At 40.6% G+C, this 18,107-nt stretch overlaps 1 protein-coding gene across 1 annotated transcript; it reads left to right on the forward strand.

Annotated features, from left to right (window-relative positions):
• On the forward strand, window positions 3,580–11,385 carry LOC109845157 (accelerated cell death 11). The gene is given in 4 exon segments (XM_020414373.1): window positions 3,580–3,734; window positions 3,736–3,909; window positions 8,370–8,515; window positions 10,954–11,385. Coding segments are annotated over 4 exon segments (540 nt in total). The 5' UTR covers window positions 3,580–3,621; the 3' UTR covers window positions 11,061–11,385.

Consider the following 18,107-nt stretch of genomic DNA (forward strand, 5'->3'; position numbering starts at 1 on the left):
CCAACGCACTTTCTAAAAGCCACCAACGCAGCTTCCAAACCGCTGCAAACGCAGCTTCTAGACGCTGCGTTCGAGCTTCCAGACACTGCATTTGAGCTTTCAAACCACTGCAAATACAGCTTCTAGACACTACGTTCGAGCTTCCAGACGCTGCGTTCGAGCTTTCAAATGTTGTGTTTGAACACAGAATTCATGCCATAACATAATTCTTGCGTTTGACTAGTTCAAACACGAGCTGGATGGTTTCAAAACTATTTCTCACGATCCGAGGGGATCACAACTCCACTCAGGAGTGATTTAAGGGGAAATTACATCTCATAAGCCCCACAAAGGAGTGATTTTAGGGGCGGTTACACCCCTAATCACCTATAAATAGCTGAAAGATCAGCTTAGTTTGGATCTGGGGATCTTTGAGCATTTTCAGATCTAGAGATCAGCAAAGGGCTTCTTCAATCATCCGATCTTGGAGCATTTGGCTGACAAATTTGGAGCATCCTTCGGAGCTGCACTATCAACTCTTCCACAAAGTTATAACTCGCTCAGAGTTTCTTAACTCGTTAAGAGTTTTAAACTTATCACGCAAGTTATCCGCGACATCAATCAAGAGGATTCAACCGTGTTCCACGAGTTTAAACATCAGATCATCAATGAAAAGCAAACTCGACACGAGTATCGAGGGAGGCATCTCATCGACACCAAGAAGAACCTAGTTTTAAACAAAGGGAAGAATCTTCGTCGATCCCTTCTCTCTTTTATAATTCGGGTATCCGATATAAGAAGTGTAATTTCTTTTTCTAAGTTTGTTAGAGAGAAATTGTATTAAGAGAATTATAATTAATTCTTTTCCTAAGCCTATCAGAGAGAATAATACAAATCTAAGTCTTAATTGTCTTTTTTGAATTTTCCCACCAAACATTAACATTATTAAATTCTTGACCAACACTTCTAATAACATTACCATGAAATAGGAATATGAGTACTGGATCTCCCAACTTCAAGTAATGCATTTTGTGAATTGGATGGATTATGTGACGAGGAAGCATGTTTTTCGATAGAGATATGATAGAATTCTTGCATGAGATTAACTTTACGGCATATTAGAACATTAACCCGTTACCTTATTAGACTAGCAACTAGAAATATTACTGAAAATTCTTGTGTAATATTATAGCTCATTATGTCATATTATATAGTCATAATTATTCTTTCATCTTCAAATTAAATAAACATAGATTAATTTTGTGAATATAGAATTTACATTATATAACAAGTTATTACCTTATGTTAATGGTGTTTGCCTCTATACCAAATAATATATCTCGATCTACGTCAACGTGCATCTTAACTATCTTTTTCTTACAATTTAGATGTACATTGAACATTATTAAAACATCGACATCCTCATGGACACATACAAACAATCCTTCTGTATATTGCATCTGTGCCAATATCAAAACTGATGAATGGGTAAGTTCTCTAGTTCCTTTTATGATTGCTGCTTCTGTATATCTTGCTTCTGTGTGTTAATACTTGCCAGTAATCAGATTAACTGGAAAAATATCATGAGTTTCAACTAGTCGTCCAGTCTCAGCCAGGTAAATATATTGAAATCAAAATAAAACTACACAAGATTCTGCTTGAATTTAACTGGTTACTAATTGGTGGCTCTTTATGTATGTTTTTCCTCAGGGAACTCTTCAGAAATAAGGTTTTCGAATCCATATGATAAGTGTATCATTAGCAACATCAAAGACTTCATAAACCCTATGGATTATAGCCTTCATGTAGTCAATGTGCTGTCTTGAAGCTGAGATCCTTGAGCATGTTTTAATGATCGGATGTACATTATTCTCATCATTATTTTTAAGTGATCATTGCTAAACATTCATTATGAGTTCACACGGTTGTTTTATTTAGAGTTATGCGACAGAATGGAAAGAGAGAAATGTTATCCTGATATTGTAATGTTTAATGTTTTGATTTCGGGTCTTTGCAAGCAAAGGAGAGTTAGAGAGGGGATCGAGCTCTTAAAGGTAATGAAGCTTAAAGGATGTTATCCGAACTCTGGAAGTTATCAAGCGCTTGTTTATGGTTTGGTTGAATCGAAAATCTTTGTAGAGGCTAAAGATTTCATGTTTATGATGGTCTCTGAAGGCTTTTGCCCTAGTTTTTTGTCGTATAAATTGGTAATTGAGGGTTTTTACAGTGAGAAGTTTACCAAAAACCCCCTGCAAGTTTACAAAAAATCCCCTAAAAGTTTGCAGAAAACTCTCTGAAAGTTTACAGAAACCCCCCCTACAAGTTTGCTGAAAAACCCCTAAAGTTTGTAGAACCCCCCTGAAAGTTTGCAAGTAGATCCCTAAAACTTACATATATATAAAAACATCATAACTAAATGGGTTATTGGTCACCCATGAACCACCCATTTAGTAAATGTGTGTATGAGAAGTGACCCATTTAGCAAATGCAAAATGGGTTATAAATGGTCAAATTGTTATAAAAGTGCCCACCCATTTATGACCCAACCAAAACACAACCAAAACTACTCATTTGACAACCCTAGTATATGGGACTTCATAAGTCAACTTCATTGGGCTTGGACACAAAGTAATTCTACTTTGCACCTCAGCCACTAAATTACTAAAGGTCTCATTGATGTTCATTGGAATCAAGTGACTGTTTCCTTTAGAAGTCCATTACTGCACAATACAACTCTTCATCCATTACTGAAGTTCATAAAAGACAAAATAAGTGGAACACAAGTTTAATATAAATTTTCTTAATGTATACGATGTAATTCAACATCGACATTAAATATGTAATTCTCTATGTTTCTGCATAATATAATTCAATATCCATCCCTAATTATTTGAAGACAAATATTTTTTTTTATTTTCTATAAAAATGAAAAATAAATGGTTTTTATTTTTGTGTCAAATAAAGAAAGTAACAACTTTTAACTTTTCATAGCACTTTTTAAGAAAGTATAGCACTTTTCTGACGCTCACTATACATGATATATTCAATAAAATCAAAGTTTTTTCATGAGAAAATAGTCTTCTCAACAAAAGAAATGTTTTCTCATGTAAAAAAACGAGTCTTTTCCAACAAATCAAGATATGAAGATGGGATCTCAATCACTTTATGGTTACCTTCAAAGGTCTTCTTTTACTACAAGAAACGAACATAGGAGATCTCAACCATATGTAGAACTAACGTCCTCTATGAGGAGAAATATTAATGAAGGAGAGAGATTCCTAAAGAAGTGGGTTTGATGGAGTGGGAGAGCCATCATTGCCATTAATGTGATGTCCTGTTAGCGGTCTTCAGAAGAAGAGAAAAACGGCAGTGTGGGGTTATTCTTTTTTCAGAAAAATACCATATAAAGATAGAGAGGTGTTATGGATATTGGGTTTAAAACTAAGATATGGGCACATTTGGTTAAAAGAGAAAACCCCCTACGAGAATTGAGGGCCCAATAGAAATTTATGCACAAAAACCCAATAGAGCCAGCGCGTGGGCCCATCCCGACTAGTGCTCTACGAAATGACAAGCCTTCAGCATAATATTGTGGTGACGTGGCCTTAAAAACCAGAACCAACGCATTCCAGCGATCCCTCGATGGCGAGCTCAGGATCCGACAAACCCTTGAAAAAGATCGCCGACGCCTTCGAAGGTCTCGCGGCGACCTCGTCATCCTGATCTCGCCAATCAATCGTTCTCTCCTTTCGATTAGGTCGAGGATCTGACGGGGGCGTCGGCGTCGATCTCGACGCTGCAGTTGCTGGTCGAGGAGGACGTGAGAGGGGATCGAGTTAGGGCAGGGGGGAGCCACTCGAGGAATCTGCTGAGGGTGCTGCGTGGGCTTGACATGGTTAGGGTTCTGTTCGAGCAGATTCTCGTCTCCGAGTATGTTTTCCTGATTTGATCTCCCTGATTGTCTGCAGAATTTTCGTGTTTAGTGTTCAGATTGTTATCTATGAAGGGAGCAGAAACTGAATTAGGATGTTTGCGGGTCTTTATAACGTGGGTTTGTTTTTAGTGTTATGCTTGCTATTGCTAGTTCTAGACAATCTCACTGTAATTGTGATGTGCAAAGACTGATGAGTGTGCTAGTTAGGAGTAATTGTGATGCTAAGATTCTCGTTGAAGGAGCTAGTTGGACTAGTGATTGACTTAAAATAACATAGAGCTAGGCAAAAGAGTATGATATGCACCAATTTGAATTTTGAAATGGGATATAGACTTAAACATATTTGAATGGAGAAGAAGGATTCATGTACCAACCTCAAAGATTTTGGTAAAGGCTTTATTACTGTAGTTATTCTTCCGTCCGCTAATGAATATAAACATGCCCTCTGGCACTCTGCATTATGATGGAGTAATTCTTTTCCCCATTAGGCGATTTGGAAATTTAGTTGCATATTTATTAAACTTAAAGGGATCAAGGAATGATGGATAATTTATCTCTTGATATTGTTGAACCACTTTTCAAATAGTGTGTTTGAATTACAAAATGGCACATGACTGGCATCACCATTTAATTACTGAAAAAAAAAGGTTTGGTTAAGCTTTATGAAGGAAGATGTAGCATACTCACAATAGTACCTTGACAAGTGGTGCATAAAATTAACCATCACGATTATGTGCTACCCAAACAGTTAAAATAAGAGGATATTTTTCCACATACATTGAAGATTTGGGAGATTTGTAATGTTTCTAAAAGCTAGCCTGTGCCCCTGGCCAAGCGGTTATGTATGTTTGATGACACTAAAATTTGTATGATTGAGAAGCATAGGTACTTGTAGTAAATTTAATTTCTTGATCGCGATGTATGTGTAACACTTTGGTTCCAAATGCATGTTTCTATCAATGTTTTTCCGATAAATGTTTTCTTCATATTTTGTCAATTACCTAGATATCCTTACGCATTAGTTGACGGAGGACCTTTACTTTCTTCCATTAGATGATTTGTAATTTATCCGTGGGGGCTTAATCGTAAATAGTGTAGAAGATACATGAAAGATGATTTGTAATTCATCTGTGGGGGCTTAATCATAAATGGTAGGATTTATATACGATTGGAGAGTTGGTCTCTTGATATTGTTGTTGGCATGCCACTTCTAAAACTATAAAGGTTACATATTATACAGTATCTCTTAACTAAGTAAATGTATCCAAAAGGATCAACTGAAAACCCCGCACTTCATTTTGGTAATTTATTAGGTATAACCCTCTATATTCTTGCAAAAATGAGAATTTACAACTTACAAAAAATCTAGTGTCAGTTGTCTTAGTTGCTTCCAAATTCATACTCAGGGAGTTGTTGGACCTACAAGGTCAATTAGTGCTTAGAAGCAGGCAATGTTTTAAATATTAGCCGATAAACCGATATTATCTGCGATTTATCAGTTTTGAGGGCCTTCCGTTATGATAAGTTCGATTCTAAATCGGTCATCATTTTTGGATGTTTATCGCCGATAATGTAGCGATAACGTGAGTTATCGGCTGATATTGTTGGCCAAAAATCGGAATTATCGGCTTTTGGCTTTTGGTTTGAGTTTTGATTTCGAGCAGCAGACACCTATTCAATGCACTTTAAACCCGAACCAACCTGAGTTTCTATCATTGGTTAGTGATCCTAAATATAATTATTTATATTTTGGTATGTTTATATTTCATTAAGTATGATTAGATTACATTTTAGAATATTATATTATGTATATCACCATCCAGTAATGTCACTCCGATAAATATTACTCATCCCCGATATATTCCCCGTTATCTGCTATTCAATATGGATTTTGACATCCCGATAAGTCACTGATAACTGAAATTTAAAACCTTGAAAGCAGGCACCCAATCATTATCATATACGAAAGCTCATATACGCAAAAAATCAACCTTTGCAGAATTCCTCTGATAGTGGAAGCAGTACACTAAAGAGGGAAATTCAGAGAAACTTTGTATTTTTTTTTATTAAAATCTTTTGGCCATCTCTAAATATTCTAGAAAATGAGTGTAAACTGCAATTTTTTTCTTCTGATATCAGTTATGACAGCTATAGTGGTTAGTCATCAATCATCAATGTGATACTTGCTCAACAATATTATGGAAACTAAGCTCATATTAGTTTATCCATAATGTTTTATATCCCAGTGCAGAAGCCCTCTTCAGATGTTCTTTTAAGGAAGTCACATGTAGTCTATTGATTCCTGCTTAAATGTTTGCTTTCAATATGGACAATCCTGAATTATCTAAAACAATAAGAAACTGGAAGCCATTTATGAACTTACATCAATTACAGCATTTTTCATGTATTATTGTCTTTTATTTATTGAAAAATTTCACCCTCGTAAGAGGTTTTTAAAAAAATGCGATATCCATTATCCACTATTTCAGTTAATGGCCTCCATAGTGTTGTGTGTTCCAATAAGTTTCAGGTTTTTCTTTTTGACCTATACATAGTGTATTTTCACCAGTGTTGTAAAACACGCTCTGGGCGGTCGCCTAGGCGCCCGCCTAGGCGGAGGCGGTGCCCAGAGCGTGCAAAAATGTCCTGGGCGGTCGCGATTAGGCGCTACGAGCGCCTAGGCGCCGCCAGGCGCTGATCAGGTCGATTACACGGGCGGCCTCACAAATTTCAAGCCCAAAAAAAATCCCTGGGCGCTCCCCAAGAACCCGAACCAAACCCAAAACCAAACCAAAACCCAAACAAAAAACCCAACCCTAAATCTTCTTTACAGTTTCACCGACGCCGCCAGCAAAAGGAAAAAATCGTTCTTCGATCTCGTGCTGGAGTTCGAGCTCGTCTTCAACTTCGTGCTGGACTTTCGAGCCTCGTCCGACGTCCTCAACCTCGTGCTGGACTTTCGAGCTCGTCCCGACGTCCTCAACTCGTGCTGAAAAAAGAAGCACTACAAAATCATTTCTCGCTCTTTGTAAAAGGTAAGTAAACTGAAGACCATCTCGATTTGAGCTCATATACTTGCTATTTTTGGCTCTTTCTCCAGTTCTCTCTCTCCTTTTGATTCGATTCTTTGGTGGCTGAGATGCCTTTTCTTAGTTTTCAGCCTCTCGAATGATGAGAAATTCGAAGAACCCACTTCGCTACGTCGTTTTTGTTTAGTCCTTCTGATTGAATCACTAAATAATTTTGTGAGGTTTCTTTTGATTTTTGGTGTCTAAAACCCATTTTAGCAACTGGGTATCGGTCAAAATTTATCTGTGGCTTTTTATGGGGTTGCTGCTGTTCTCTGTGAAATGATGGAATTGAACGTTGTTTTTTATTTTTTCATGAACATTTGTTGAGGGTTGGTTGCTTATTGGGGTATTGTGGCGTCTCGATATTCTTCAGTTAATATGATGGTGGTATATGGTAGACATCTTTTGGATTTGGTACTTACTCACCAATTCTTTCTTTTTCTGTGTATGAATTGACCATTTCGAAGGATTGTTGCTGCCTTTGTGAGATTTTTGGCAATTCTTCAGTTAATTTTCTGTATGTTTATAGAGATGATACTGATAGTAATGTTTGATAGTAAGTTTATCGCTGAATGGGTGGTTCATGTTTTTGGTTAGATTTCATTATTCACTTGTGAGGATTTTTTTATTATATGTTCTTCAGTTTAGCAGGCATAGGAAGGAGGATTTTGTTGTTCAAGCTAAAAGAAATTGAGTTGAGCTGCTGAGAAACTAAATATTCATGCTCCTTTACATTTGTCTTGTCATATTCACTCTCTGCATGTTGCTTCAAGCTACAACTTGTACATTACAATAATTGTGTATTCTTGTATCTGAAGTTTTGACGCTGCATGAAACTATTAATATTCAGTGCTCCGCCCTACAATTTGGATTTGCAGCAATAACGAGATGAAGTTACAGTTTCTTGGACCTACAAAATAGAACAATAATTAGTTGCAGTTTTTGAAGTTGCAGCAATAACGAATGAAAGTACAGTTTTTGACCTACAAAAATAAGTTAACAGTAAGGGAAATTACACATGTGAGAGTTTATATATTTCTTGTTTTGAGATTCTGTTTTAAGAATTACAAATTGAAATTGTTTAACTGTATTTATTATTTAAGTTTAATTGTTTAAGTTTAATTTTAAGTTTAATTGTTTGATTGTTTAAGTTTAATTTTAAGTATATATATTTATCTTCAAGTATCATAATTAAAAAAAGAAAAACCGCCCAGAAGAAAAAAACCGCCCAGAAACCGCTTAGGCGCCCGCCTAGGCGCCTAGGCGCCTAAGCGCTGGGCGCCAACTCCGGCGCCCAGGAGCGCCCAGCGTTTAATGTAACATTGATTTTCACATTTATGTTGATGTTTAAGTAGGAACAGGATTAATCTTAATTTCTGATGCAGGGGAAATTCTCTTAGGGATCCAGCATCAGTGGCTTACACAAAGGTCTTTGCACCCTACCATGGTTGGGCTATCAGAAAAGCAGTTAGTGCAGGACTTTTTACCCTTCCTTCAAAGTCACAGCTCTTGAAAAAACTGAATGAAGATGGTATATTCTCTAAACTAAATTCATATGTCACAATATTTATTGCACATTGTTCAGTTCTCATAACCAGTTTGTACTTCCACATAACATCGGAGGAGAATTAACATTCCACGAGGGGAAGTGGTTAGATTTTGTTTTATAATATTTTTTTTAAAAGGAAAGAAGATAAGACTGAAGGCTTCATACCTATTACTATTAGGATTTCACACCCTACAACCACTAACTGAGAATTGCTACTTTCGATCATTAAATCATCATTTGATTATTACCAAGGAAAGGTTGTAGTATTTTAATAGTTAAAACTATCTTAAGCCCTGAAAAAAATATATTTCTAAAAAAATTACTAAATAGAAGATTTGATTTTATTTCAGGTTTACAACGAGATTTGACAAATAAATAAAATAAATGAACTTCTGAAAATTTTTGGAAAAAATAAAAGTATATATATTCTTCCTTAAAAATTGAGAATAACAATTTAGAATCTTAGACAAATTTCAATTTATTCGATTCTGGGTTTGGTTACACTTAGTTGAAGACTATTTGTAAGATTCAAATCTAACTATGGTTTAGGTTTGGACTTTGGGTGAAATTTTAGCTGCTGACTCAGTCTCTCAGTTGGGCTTATGCTCTGGTTTTTGCCTGGACTCTGAATTAGATCTGGTGCTAGCTTTAGTGTGATGTTGGCTAGACCTTGAGTTTAGACGAATTTAAAAAATAATGCCTTCTCAAAATGCATAAACATTGTATGGGGGTCGAGAATCGTGAGATCTCTTTGATGAAGGATGACAACAGTACTGATTTTCCAGAAAGACTTTGTGTCCTCGTGAATATATCCATGAACAAATGCCGCATTATTTTTCAGCCACCGATGTCCACCTTTCTCTTTAAGCCTACATTTCGCTCACAAATATAATTCTACATCTGTCATGGTAAGAAAATGAAATTTACAGCTCTTCTGTCCAGTTTTATATAGATAATCGAAAATTCGAAATCCCAAAAATGAGGTACATTTTCCCACTTGCAAATGTAACTGGATTTTTTTTGTTTTAACTGATGATAGATTTTTCGCCCTGAATACTAAATAGTGGAATAGTTTAGTAGGAGAGGCGACGATTAGAATTGTTTTAATTTGACAAATTTGACAGGAAAAAAGATAGAATCAAAGGCTACATATCGTTGCAGCGGCTTCACCTCAAATTAGATTCCACACCCAAAAATAACCAACCAAAAGTTGTTTTTCATTCAGTAAATCATCATACCCCATGCTTAGAAAGGACGGCTTAGTCTCCTAATAGTTAAAACTAACCAAAAAACTGAAAAAAACCCAATCCTAAAAGTTAGAAATTAAAAGGGTGTCCCTTAAAGCATATAAAAAGATTTGGAAAAATAAAAGATATTCTGTCTAAAGACTGGAGAAATTAAACTAAAGACATCCTGCTTTTCCTAAAACTAAAAAAATTTACTAAAATGGTTCAGAGTCGTAACAAATTTTCGATCTCTAATATATTGAAGGACAAATCTTTGAAATAGACCACTTTTAAAACTTAATTAGCAAAATAGACCGAAAAAATATTTAATTAGCAAAATAGACCATTTTTGTTAAAAGTTGATCTATTTTGCTAATTAAATGTCAAAATTGGTCTATTTCAAAATTTTATCAATTTCAAAACTATTTTGTTCATAAAAAATTATAAACATGATTATATATGTATAAATTGTGAAAAGTTACATTTGATGCCATTATAATTTTCTATTTAATTGTAAAAAGTATGTTTCTGAAAAAAGACTTGGAGTAAATTTAGTTGTGCATTGTTCTTCTACAAAGTGTTGTGTTGTAGTTAACAAATATATAATATAGTAAAATGAATTTTCATTATCATTACTATATTTTGAAATTATAACTATAGTTGAATTTTATGCATGCAAAGGAAGACCAACATTAACTTCAAATTAAGAAATATGATAAAAAAATAAGAGGGTACACCTACAATATAAAAAATTGCCATGACGAGGTGAATATGTAGTTAATAAAACAAGAGGATACATATATATAATAATAAATAGAAAGTATTGTGATTTTTTTCAAATAAGCCAAGAAAACATTTAATTAGAAAAATAAACCAAGAAAATATTTAATTAGCAAAATAGGTCAACTTTGACTAAAAGTTGGTCTATTTTGCTGATTATGTTTTTTTTTGGGTTTATTTTGCTAATTAAGTTTTAGAAGTGGTCTATTTCAAAGATTTGTCCTATATTGAACTGTGCTGGACCTCATGCAATATCCAAGCCAACTTCATACAGACTCTTTGTGCGCTTCCGTTGAGTTGTTGAAAGAATGAATTCAATGAACTTCCCTGAACCTACATCAGTTTTACATGTTTTAAAAGTTAGAATGAAGAACCATACATTTTCTGACCTGACTAGAATTTTAATGCTCGCAGAGGCATCAGCAAAGATTCAGATGCAGAAATATGTAACCTCAGCTGCCCCCGTCATTCACTACGTCGAGGAATTGTTCATCTCAAGAGAATTGGGTATCGATTGGTGAGGAGACTACAGTCATGCTTGCTAATACTGATCTATATGACCTATATTTGCTGCTTCGTGCATTTAAATATCTTGAACGTATCGGAAAGCCGATGCAAACCCAGGTAAAGAAGAAGAGCTTGGATCTTCAAAACATGGCATGCGTGTGTCATGCTCTTTTCCTACAAATTCATATTTTTGTTGTGTTGTGGTGATGTATTTTGGCATTTGACAGTAATATAATTTACAATATTTATCTGTTGATTTGTTAGCAAATTTCTGGCCTGTTCAAACTTTTGATGTATTGTTAACCCAATTCATAGAAACTGATCGACCTCGTTCGTTTCTCTGGTGGGATGGTCTGTTCGTTTGACTCCGATTGCAGGATGTGTTATGTTTGATATAGTTGTCATGTTAATAATAATTTTTTGAATTTATTTGATGTGAATTTACTTGTTGTCTGCGTTCATGTGGATCATGGGACGTAAGGGAACCAAGATGAACATGGATTCTGTTTTTTTTTTTTTTTTTTCGTTTGTTAGTTAATATATGGTAGCTGTTTTTTTTTTTTTTTTTTTTTTTTTCGTTTGTTAGTTAATATATGGTAGCAATGTGTCGATAAATGAGCTACCAAGAGATAGCCATGTGACGAGAGACCCATCTTTGAAGTCATACTAAAAATGTGTAGGAAGCCACGCTTCTATCGCTCGGCAGCTCATTTTGCTAAATTAGTTACAACCATCAAACCCTTAATATATCCACGTACGGTTGATGATGGAAAACAAATTCAAGTGCGGTTGCGACATGGATAGCGGCCTCATTAACTACGTTAAATGCGTGTTTCTTGTTGCTGCAGCACGAGTATGGAAGCAGAAGACCCATCGCAATCCTCGGACGCGAGCATGTCTCGTACACCCGAGCTCTCGGCGGCTCCGCTTCCACTTCCTCGAAGTTCTTTGGTCGAGGCAGCGAGTTCGCTCCCTGTGTCCTCCCCGACGTAGCAGCAGCGTTTGTATCCCCCCTCGATCGACTTGATGCCTTATGCCTCCTCCACACCCCTCAGCAAAACTTCTCGGACCCTAAACTGCTCGATTTATTCATATCTACAACGGCAACTGCCACTCATAACCATCGCTCGAGCTTCTGCTTCCCTCGCCCCCCTCCTCTCCGCCGGCGACAGGGAAATGAATACCTCGACGCTCAACCCATACACCCCGCCTCGTCGCCGGCATCCTCACCGCTATCGCCAATGCTCGCGGTCGTCGGGCCCCCCCAGAACAGGACGCCGATCTCTTGTGCCTGGAATTCTTGAAACGCGAAGCCGGGCCGACGGCCCGATGACGTCGGGGTACGCAAAATCCCGACGGAGCCACGGCAGCTTGATCGCCGGATGTCCGCGTTGTTGGTCGCATGGCGAGAGCCGTATCAAGTCCTTGCGTTGGAAAGGGACGACGATCAACGCGGCGCTCTTCGTTCGCCGCCACGGCGAGCATACGTCGTGTGCATCCTCTCTTGACCGGGCAAGGTGATCGAGTTCTTTCCATTGTTAACGGCTGCGACGCGGACTTTGGCCTTGCTTGGCCTGCTTCGCTAGTCGTAGAAGAGGTTATGGACGCGCGTCCATGTTCGCGCGGGGTCAGATGGAGCCGCCTTCGTTGTGGGCGGAATGAGGCGTGACGCGGCAGCGGCCGTACGAGCTGCTGAGGTGGAGGACGTAGACGCCAAGGAGGGGGCAGTTCCGGTGGCGGGAGAGCGGTCTCGAGCGAGGTTGAGAGAGGGGGACGGCGTCGGTCTGGCTAGGCCAGCGACGATGCGAGCTCGGCGTGGGGTTATTTTTAGGGTTTGGAGAGTGCGCGCGTCGCCGATGGGCGTAGCGCGTGGCGGAGGGGGTGTAGAGGTCGGAAAAGGAGCGGGCTGCGCTATTGCCGGTGCCCAGGATTCTTAGCGAGGAGGAAACAAGCGTGTTAGGCTTTCACTGCCAAAGAGCTGCTCAAAAGGATAATTAGCACAACGCACGTATACATTAATGAGTCTTCGGGTTCTCAACTCAAGTGGAACACTGATTTCTGTTAGGGTTAATTTTCACAGACCCCCCCCCCCCCCCCCCCCGCGGATATGTCTTGGTCCCCATTGCGAAAAGGTCCATCCTACAATTCAGAAGACTCTTTGCATTTTGCTATAAAAGTCTGGATTTTCAGAAAACGTGGTTGGTAAACTCTCTTTGGCCGGAGGCTTTTGTTGGGTGTTTCCAAGTCAAAATTGGGTCTATGGTTCAAATTTTATCAATTTCAAAACTATTTTTTCATAAAAAATTATAAACATCATATTATATGTATAAATTGCTGAAAGTTACATTTGAGCCATTATAATTTTCTATTTATTGCTATAAAGTATGTTTCCTGAAAAAAGACTTGCGAGTTAAATTTAGTTCGTGCATTGTTTTCTACAAAGTGTTTGTGTTGCTAGTAACAAATATATAATATAGCTAAAATGATTTATTATCATTACTTATATTTTGAAATTATAACTTATAGTGAATTTTATGCATTGCAAAGGAAGGGACCCAACATTTACTGTCAAATTAAGAAATATGATAAAAAAATAAGAGTGGGTTACACCTTACAATATAGAAAAATTGCATGACGAAGGTGAATATGTAGTTAATAAAACATGAGGATACATATATATAATAATAAATAGAAAGTATTGTGATTATTTTCAAATAAAGCCAAGAAACATTTAATTAGAAAAATAAACCAAAGAAAATATTTATAATTAGCAAATAGGTCACTTTGACTAACAGTTGGTCTTATTTTGCTGATTATGTTTTTTTTGGTTCTTTTTGCTTTAATTAAGTTTTTAGAAGTGCGTCTATTTTTCAAGAAGATTTGTCCTATATTGAACTGTGCTGGACCTTCATGCAATATCCGAAGCCAACTTCATACAGACTCTTTGTGCCGCTTCTCGTTGACGTTTGTTTGAAGAAATGAATTTCAATGAACTTCCGTGAAGCCTTACATCAGATTTTACATGTTTTAAAAGTAGGAATGAAGAACCATACATTTTCTGACTCTGGACTAGATTTTAATGCTCGCAAGAGATCAGCAAAGATTCAGATGCGCCAGAAATATGTAACCTCAGCTGCCCCCGTCATTACTACGTCGAGGAAGGTGCTTCATCTCAAGAGAATTTGGGTATCGAGTGGTAGGAGACTACAGTCATGCTTGCTAATACTGATCTTTTGACCTTATATTGCTGCTGCTTCGTGCATTTAAATATCTTTGAACGTATCGCGAAAGCGATGCAAACCCAGTTAAAGAAGAAGAGCTTTGATCTTCAAAACATAGGCATGCGTGGTCATGCTCTTTCCTACAAATTCATATTTTTGTTGTGTTGTCGGTGATGGATTTTTGCATTTGACAGTAATATAATTTACATATTTATGTCTGTTGATTTGTTAGGCAAATTTCGGCCTGTTCAAACTTTTTGATGTATTGTTAACCAATTTCATAAAAATACGACCTCGTTCGTTCTCTGGTTGGATGGTCTGTTCGTTTGACTCGATTGCAGAGATGTGTTATGTTTGATATAGTTGTCATGTTATTAATTAATTTTTTGAATTTATTTTTGATTGTGAATTTACTTTGGGTCTGCGGTTCATGTGGATCATGGGACGTAGGGGAACCAAGATGAACATGGATAAAAAGCATTCTGTTTTTTTTTTTTTTTCGTTTTGTTATGTTTAATATATGGTAGCAAATGTTGCGATAAAATTGCAGCTCCAGAGAACTAGCGCATGTGACGAGAGACCCATCTTTTGAAGTCCATACTAAAAATGTGTAGGCAAAGCCACGTTCTATTCGTCGGCAGCTCATTTTGGCTAAATTAGTTCTACAACCATGTCAAACCCTTAAGTATATCCACGATACGGTTGATGATGGAAAACAAATTCAAGTGCGCTTGCGACATGGATAGCAGGGCCCTCCATTAACTACGTTAATGGGGTGTTTCTTGTTGCCTGCAGGCACTATGGAAGCCAGAAGCTACCATTTCGCAATCTCTTCGACGCGAGCATGTCTCGTACACCCGAGCTCTCGGCGGCTCCGCTTCCACTTCCTCGAAGTTCTTTGGTCGAGGCAGCGAGTTCGCTCCCTGTGTCCTCCCCGACGTAGCAGCAGCGTTTGTATCCCCCCTCGATCGACTTGATGCCTTATGCCTCCTCCACACCCCTCAGCAAAACTTCTCGGACCCTAAACTGCTCGATTTATTCATATCTACAACGGCAACTGCCACTCATAACCATCGCTCGAGCTTCTGCTTCCCTCGCCCCCCTCCTCTCCGCCGGCGACAGGGAAATGAATACCTCGACGCTCAACCCATACACCCCGCCTCGTCGCCGGCATCCTCACCGCTATCGCCAATGCTCGCGGTCGTCGGGCCCCCCCAGAACAGGACGCCGATCTCTTGTGCCTGGAATTCTTGAAACGCGAAGCCGGGCCGACGGCCCGATGACGTCGGGGTACGCAAAATCCCGACGGAGCCACGGCAGCTTGATCGCCGGATGTCCGCGTTGTTGGTCGCATGGCGAGAGCCGTATCAAGTCCTTGCGTTGGAAAGGGACGACGATCAACGCGGCGCTCTTCGTTCGCCGCCACGGCGAGCATACGTCGTGTGCATCCTCTCTTGACCGGGCAAGGTGATCGAGTTCTTTCCATTGTTAACGGCTGCGACGCGGACTTTGGCCTTGCTTGGCCTGCTTCGCTAGTCGTAGAAGAGGTTATGGACGCGCGTCCATGTTCGCGCGGGGTCAGATGGAGCCGCCTTCGTTGTGGGCGGAATGAGGCGTGACGCGGCAGCGGCCGTACGAGCTGCTGAGGTGGAGGACGTAGACGCCAAGGAGGGGGCAGTTCCGGTGGCGGGAGAGCGGTCTCGAGCGAGGTTGAGAGAGGGGGACGGCGTCGGTCTGGCTAGGCCAGCGACGATGCGAGCTCGGCGTGGGGTTATTTTTAGGGTTTGGAGAGTGCGCGCGTCGCCGATGGGCGTAGCGCGTGGCGGAGGGGGTGTAGAGGTCGGAAAAGGAGCGGGCTGCGCTATTGCCGGTGCCCAGGATTCTTAGCGAGGAGGAAACAAGCGTGTTAGGCTTTCACTGCCAAAGAGCTGCTCAAAAGGATAATTAGCACAACGCACGTATACATTAATGAGTCTTCGGGTTCTCAACTCAAGTGGAACACTGATTTCTGTTAGGGTTAATTTTCACAGACCCCCCCCCCCCCCCCCCCCGCGGATATGTCTTGGTCCCCATTGCGAAAAGGTCCATCCTACAATTCAGAAGACTCTTTGCATTTTGCTATAAAAGTCTGGATTTTCAGAAAACGTGGTTGGTAAACTCTCTTTGGCCGGAGGCTTTTGTTGGGTGTTTCCAAACGTCCAGGTTATCCGAAAAGGTTTTTGCGAGAGTTCTGGGGGCTAATTCAACCTTAAGGAAAACATACGAATCGCATCAAAATCAAGCTAAGCAACATTGCGAGCGGGGACGGTGTCTTGAACCTAAACGAACAAGGGGGTGCGGCTCCGATGATGTGTCTTTCGAGAATTTAATGTTTCGAAAAACTTAATTAACTCTCCAAGCCGTTTGAAAGTTGCAGCAGTATGTCGTGAAGTATCGTCGACGATTCCCGAAAGTTCATGATCTAGCTCCTCATGGAAACACCGAGGCTTATTCATCGGAAACTCCCGCAGTACATGTAGCGGGAGCCACCGTCCCCACCAGCTTCATTAGGTAACCCACACCCAAACCGCCTCATCACCACCTCACCTCCTCCACGACCTGAACAGTCTCCCACGTTCGAGCTCACCCGCAAGACGGCGAACACTAGCATTCATCAACGCCCCTCCCCGCCAGCAGCTGCCCCTTTCGACCAGAGCCGCCCGCAGGCGGGGGCCGTTCGGGGACGCCAGGGCCCATTCACGAACGGCCCGGAAGTTGGCGAAGACGCGCCGACTTGAGGGTCTGCTGATCACGCCCATGGCGACCATCTTCCGCAAGATCTCAAGAATGCGTGCTGTCTCCTTGCGATTTTTTCCCGCCCTTTATCGGGGTCCGCCTGACGATGGAGGACACCCAGGGGCGAAGAGGAGTGACCACGCGGCAGCGGGCGGCGAGGGACTCACCAGGAACCAGACGGCCTTGCTCAGCTGCATGCGTACTGGCGGAGTACTTGGTTGACGAAGAATGAGGCCGCATGAAGAGGAAGCCGAAGAGGCTCGTGGACCATGGAGGAGGAGAGGGCGAGGCGGCGAGCTCGGAGTTGAGGAGGTGCGGAGCCGGCGAGGACGGTCGCGGACGACGGGGAAGAGGTGAGGAGCAGGGAGGCGGACGTGTGAAGACGAGGAAGCGGCCCTTGCGGTGCGATGCTGTGAGCGTGATGGAGGTGCCTGAGGAGGAGGCAGGAGGAGCGAAGCGAGAGGAAAGGAGGAGGAAGCTCGAGAAGCGATGACCCACTTGTGGTAGCGGCGGCGGTGGTGGCGGGACTGCAGGAGGGCCCGGCGGGTCCGATCTTCACGCCCACGATGAAGGAGGTAGAAGTATGAGCCGAAGGCCGCCACCCGGTGCGGATCACGGCGAAGTCGCTCGTCGGGGTACAGCGAAGTCCGGTTCAGCCGGCCGTTGTTGGGCTTCTCCGGGGAGCCGGTCCGTGTAGCTTATGGCGGCGATCCCCGGCCCAGACGCTCCGGGCTAGGAGGAGAATGCCAGCCTGCAGGGAATGCATTATATTGCAGGCACACGAACACGAACACCGAACAAATTAGGTTCCCTCACTCCAGGGGTTTTTGTTCTAATTTACTCTATATTTTACCCCTCTCTTTTGTCCGAATACGTGTACGTACGTCAGAAACTTTTATATACATACATACATAAATACACGATTTTACTACGTACGTACGTACCAAGACGTCGCAGACGATTCTGGGCTGCTTGAGGGGCCGGAGGAGGAAATGTAGGGCCCGAGTAACGAAAATGATGGAGGTTATCTGCAGCATGAGGACAGGGAAAGCGAAAGAGGAAGAT

The sequence above is a fragment of the Asparagus officinalis genome, chromosome 6, assembly GCF_001876935.1.
Source record: "Asparagus officinalis chromosome 6, Aspof.V1, whole genome shotgun sequence".
NCBI lineage: Eukaryota > Viridiplantae > Streptophyta > Magnoliopsida > Asparagales > Asparagaceae > Asparagus > Asparagus officinalis.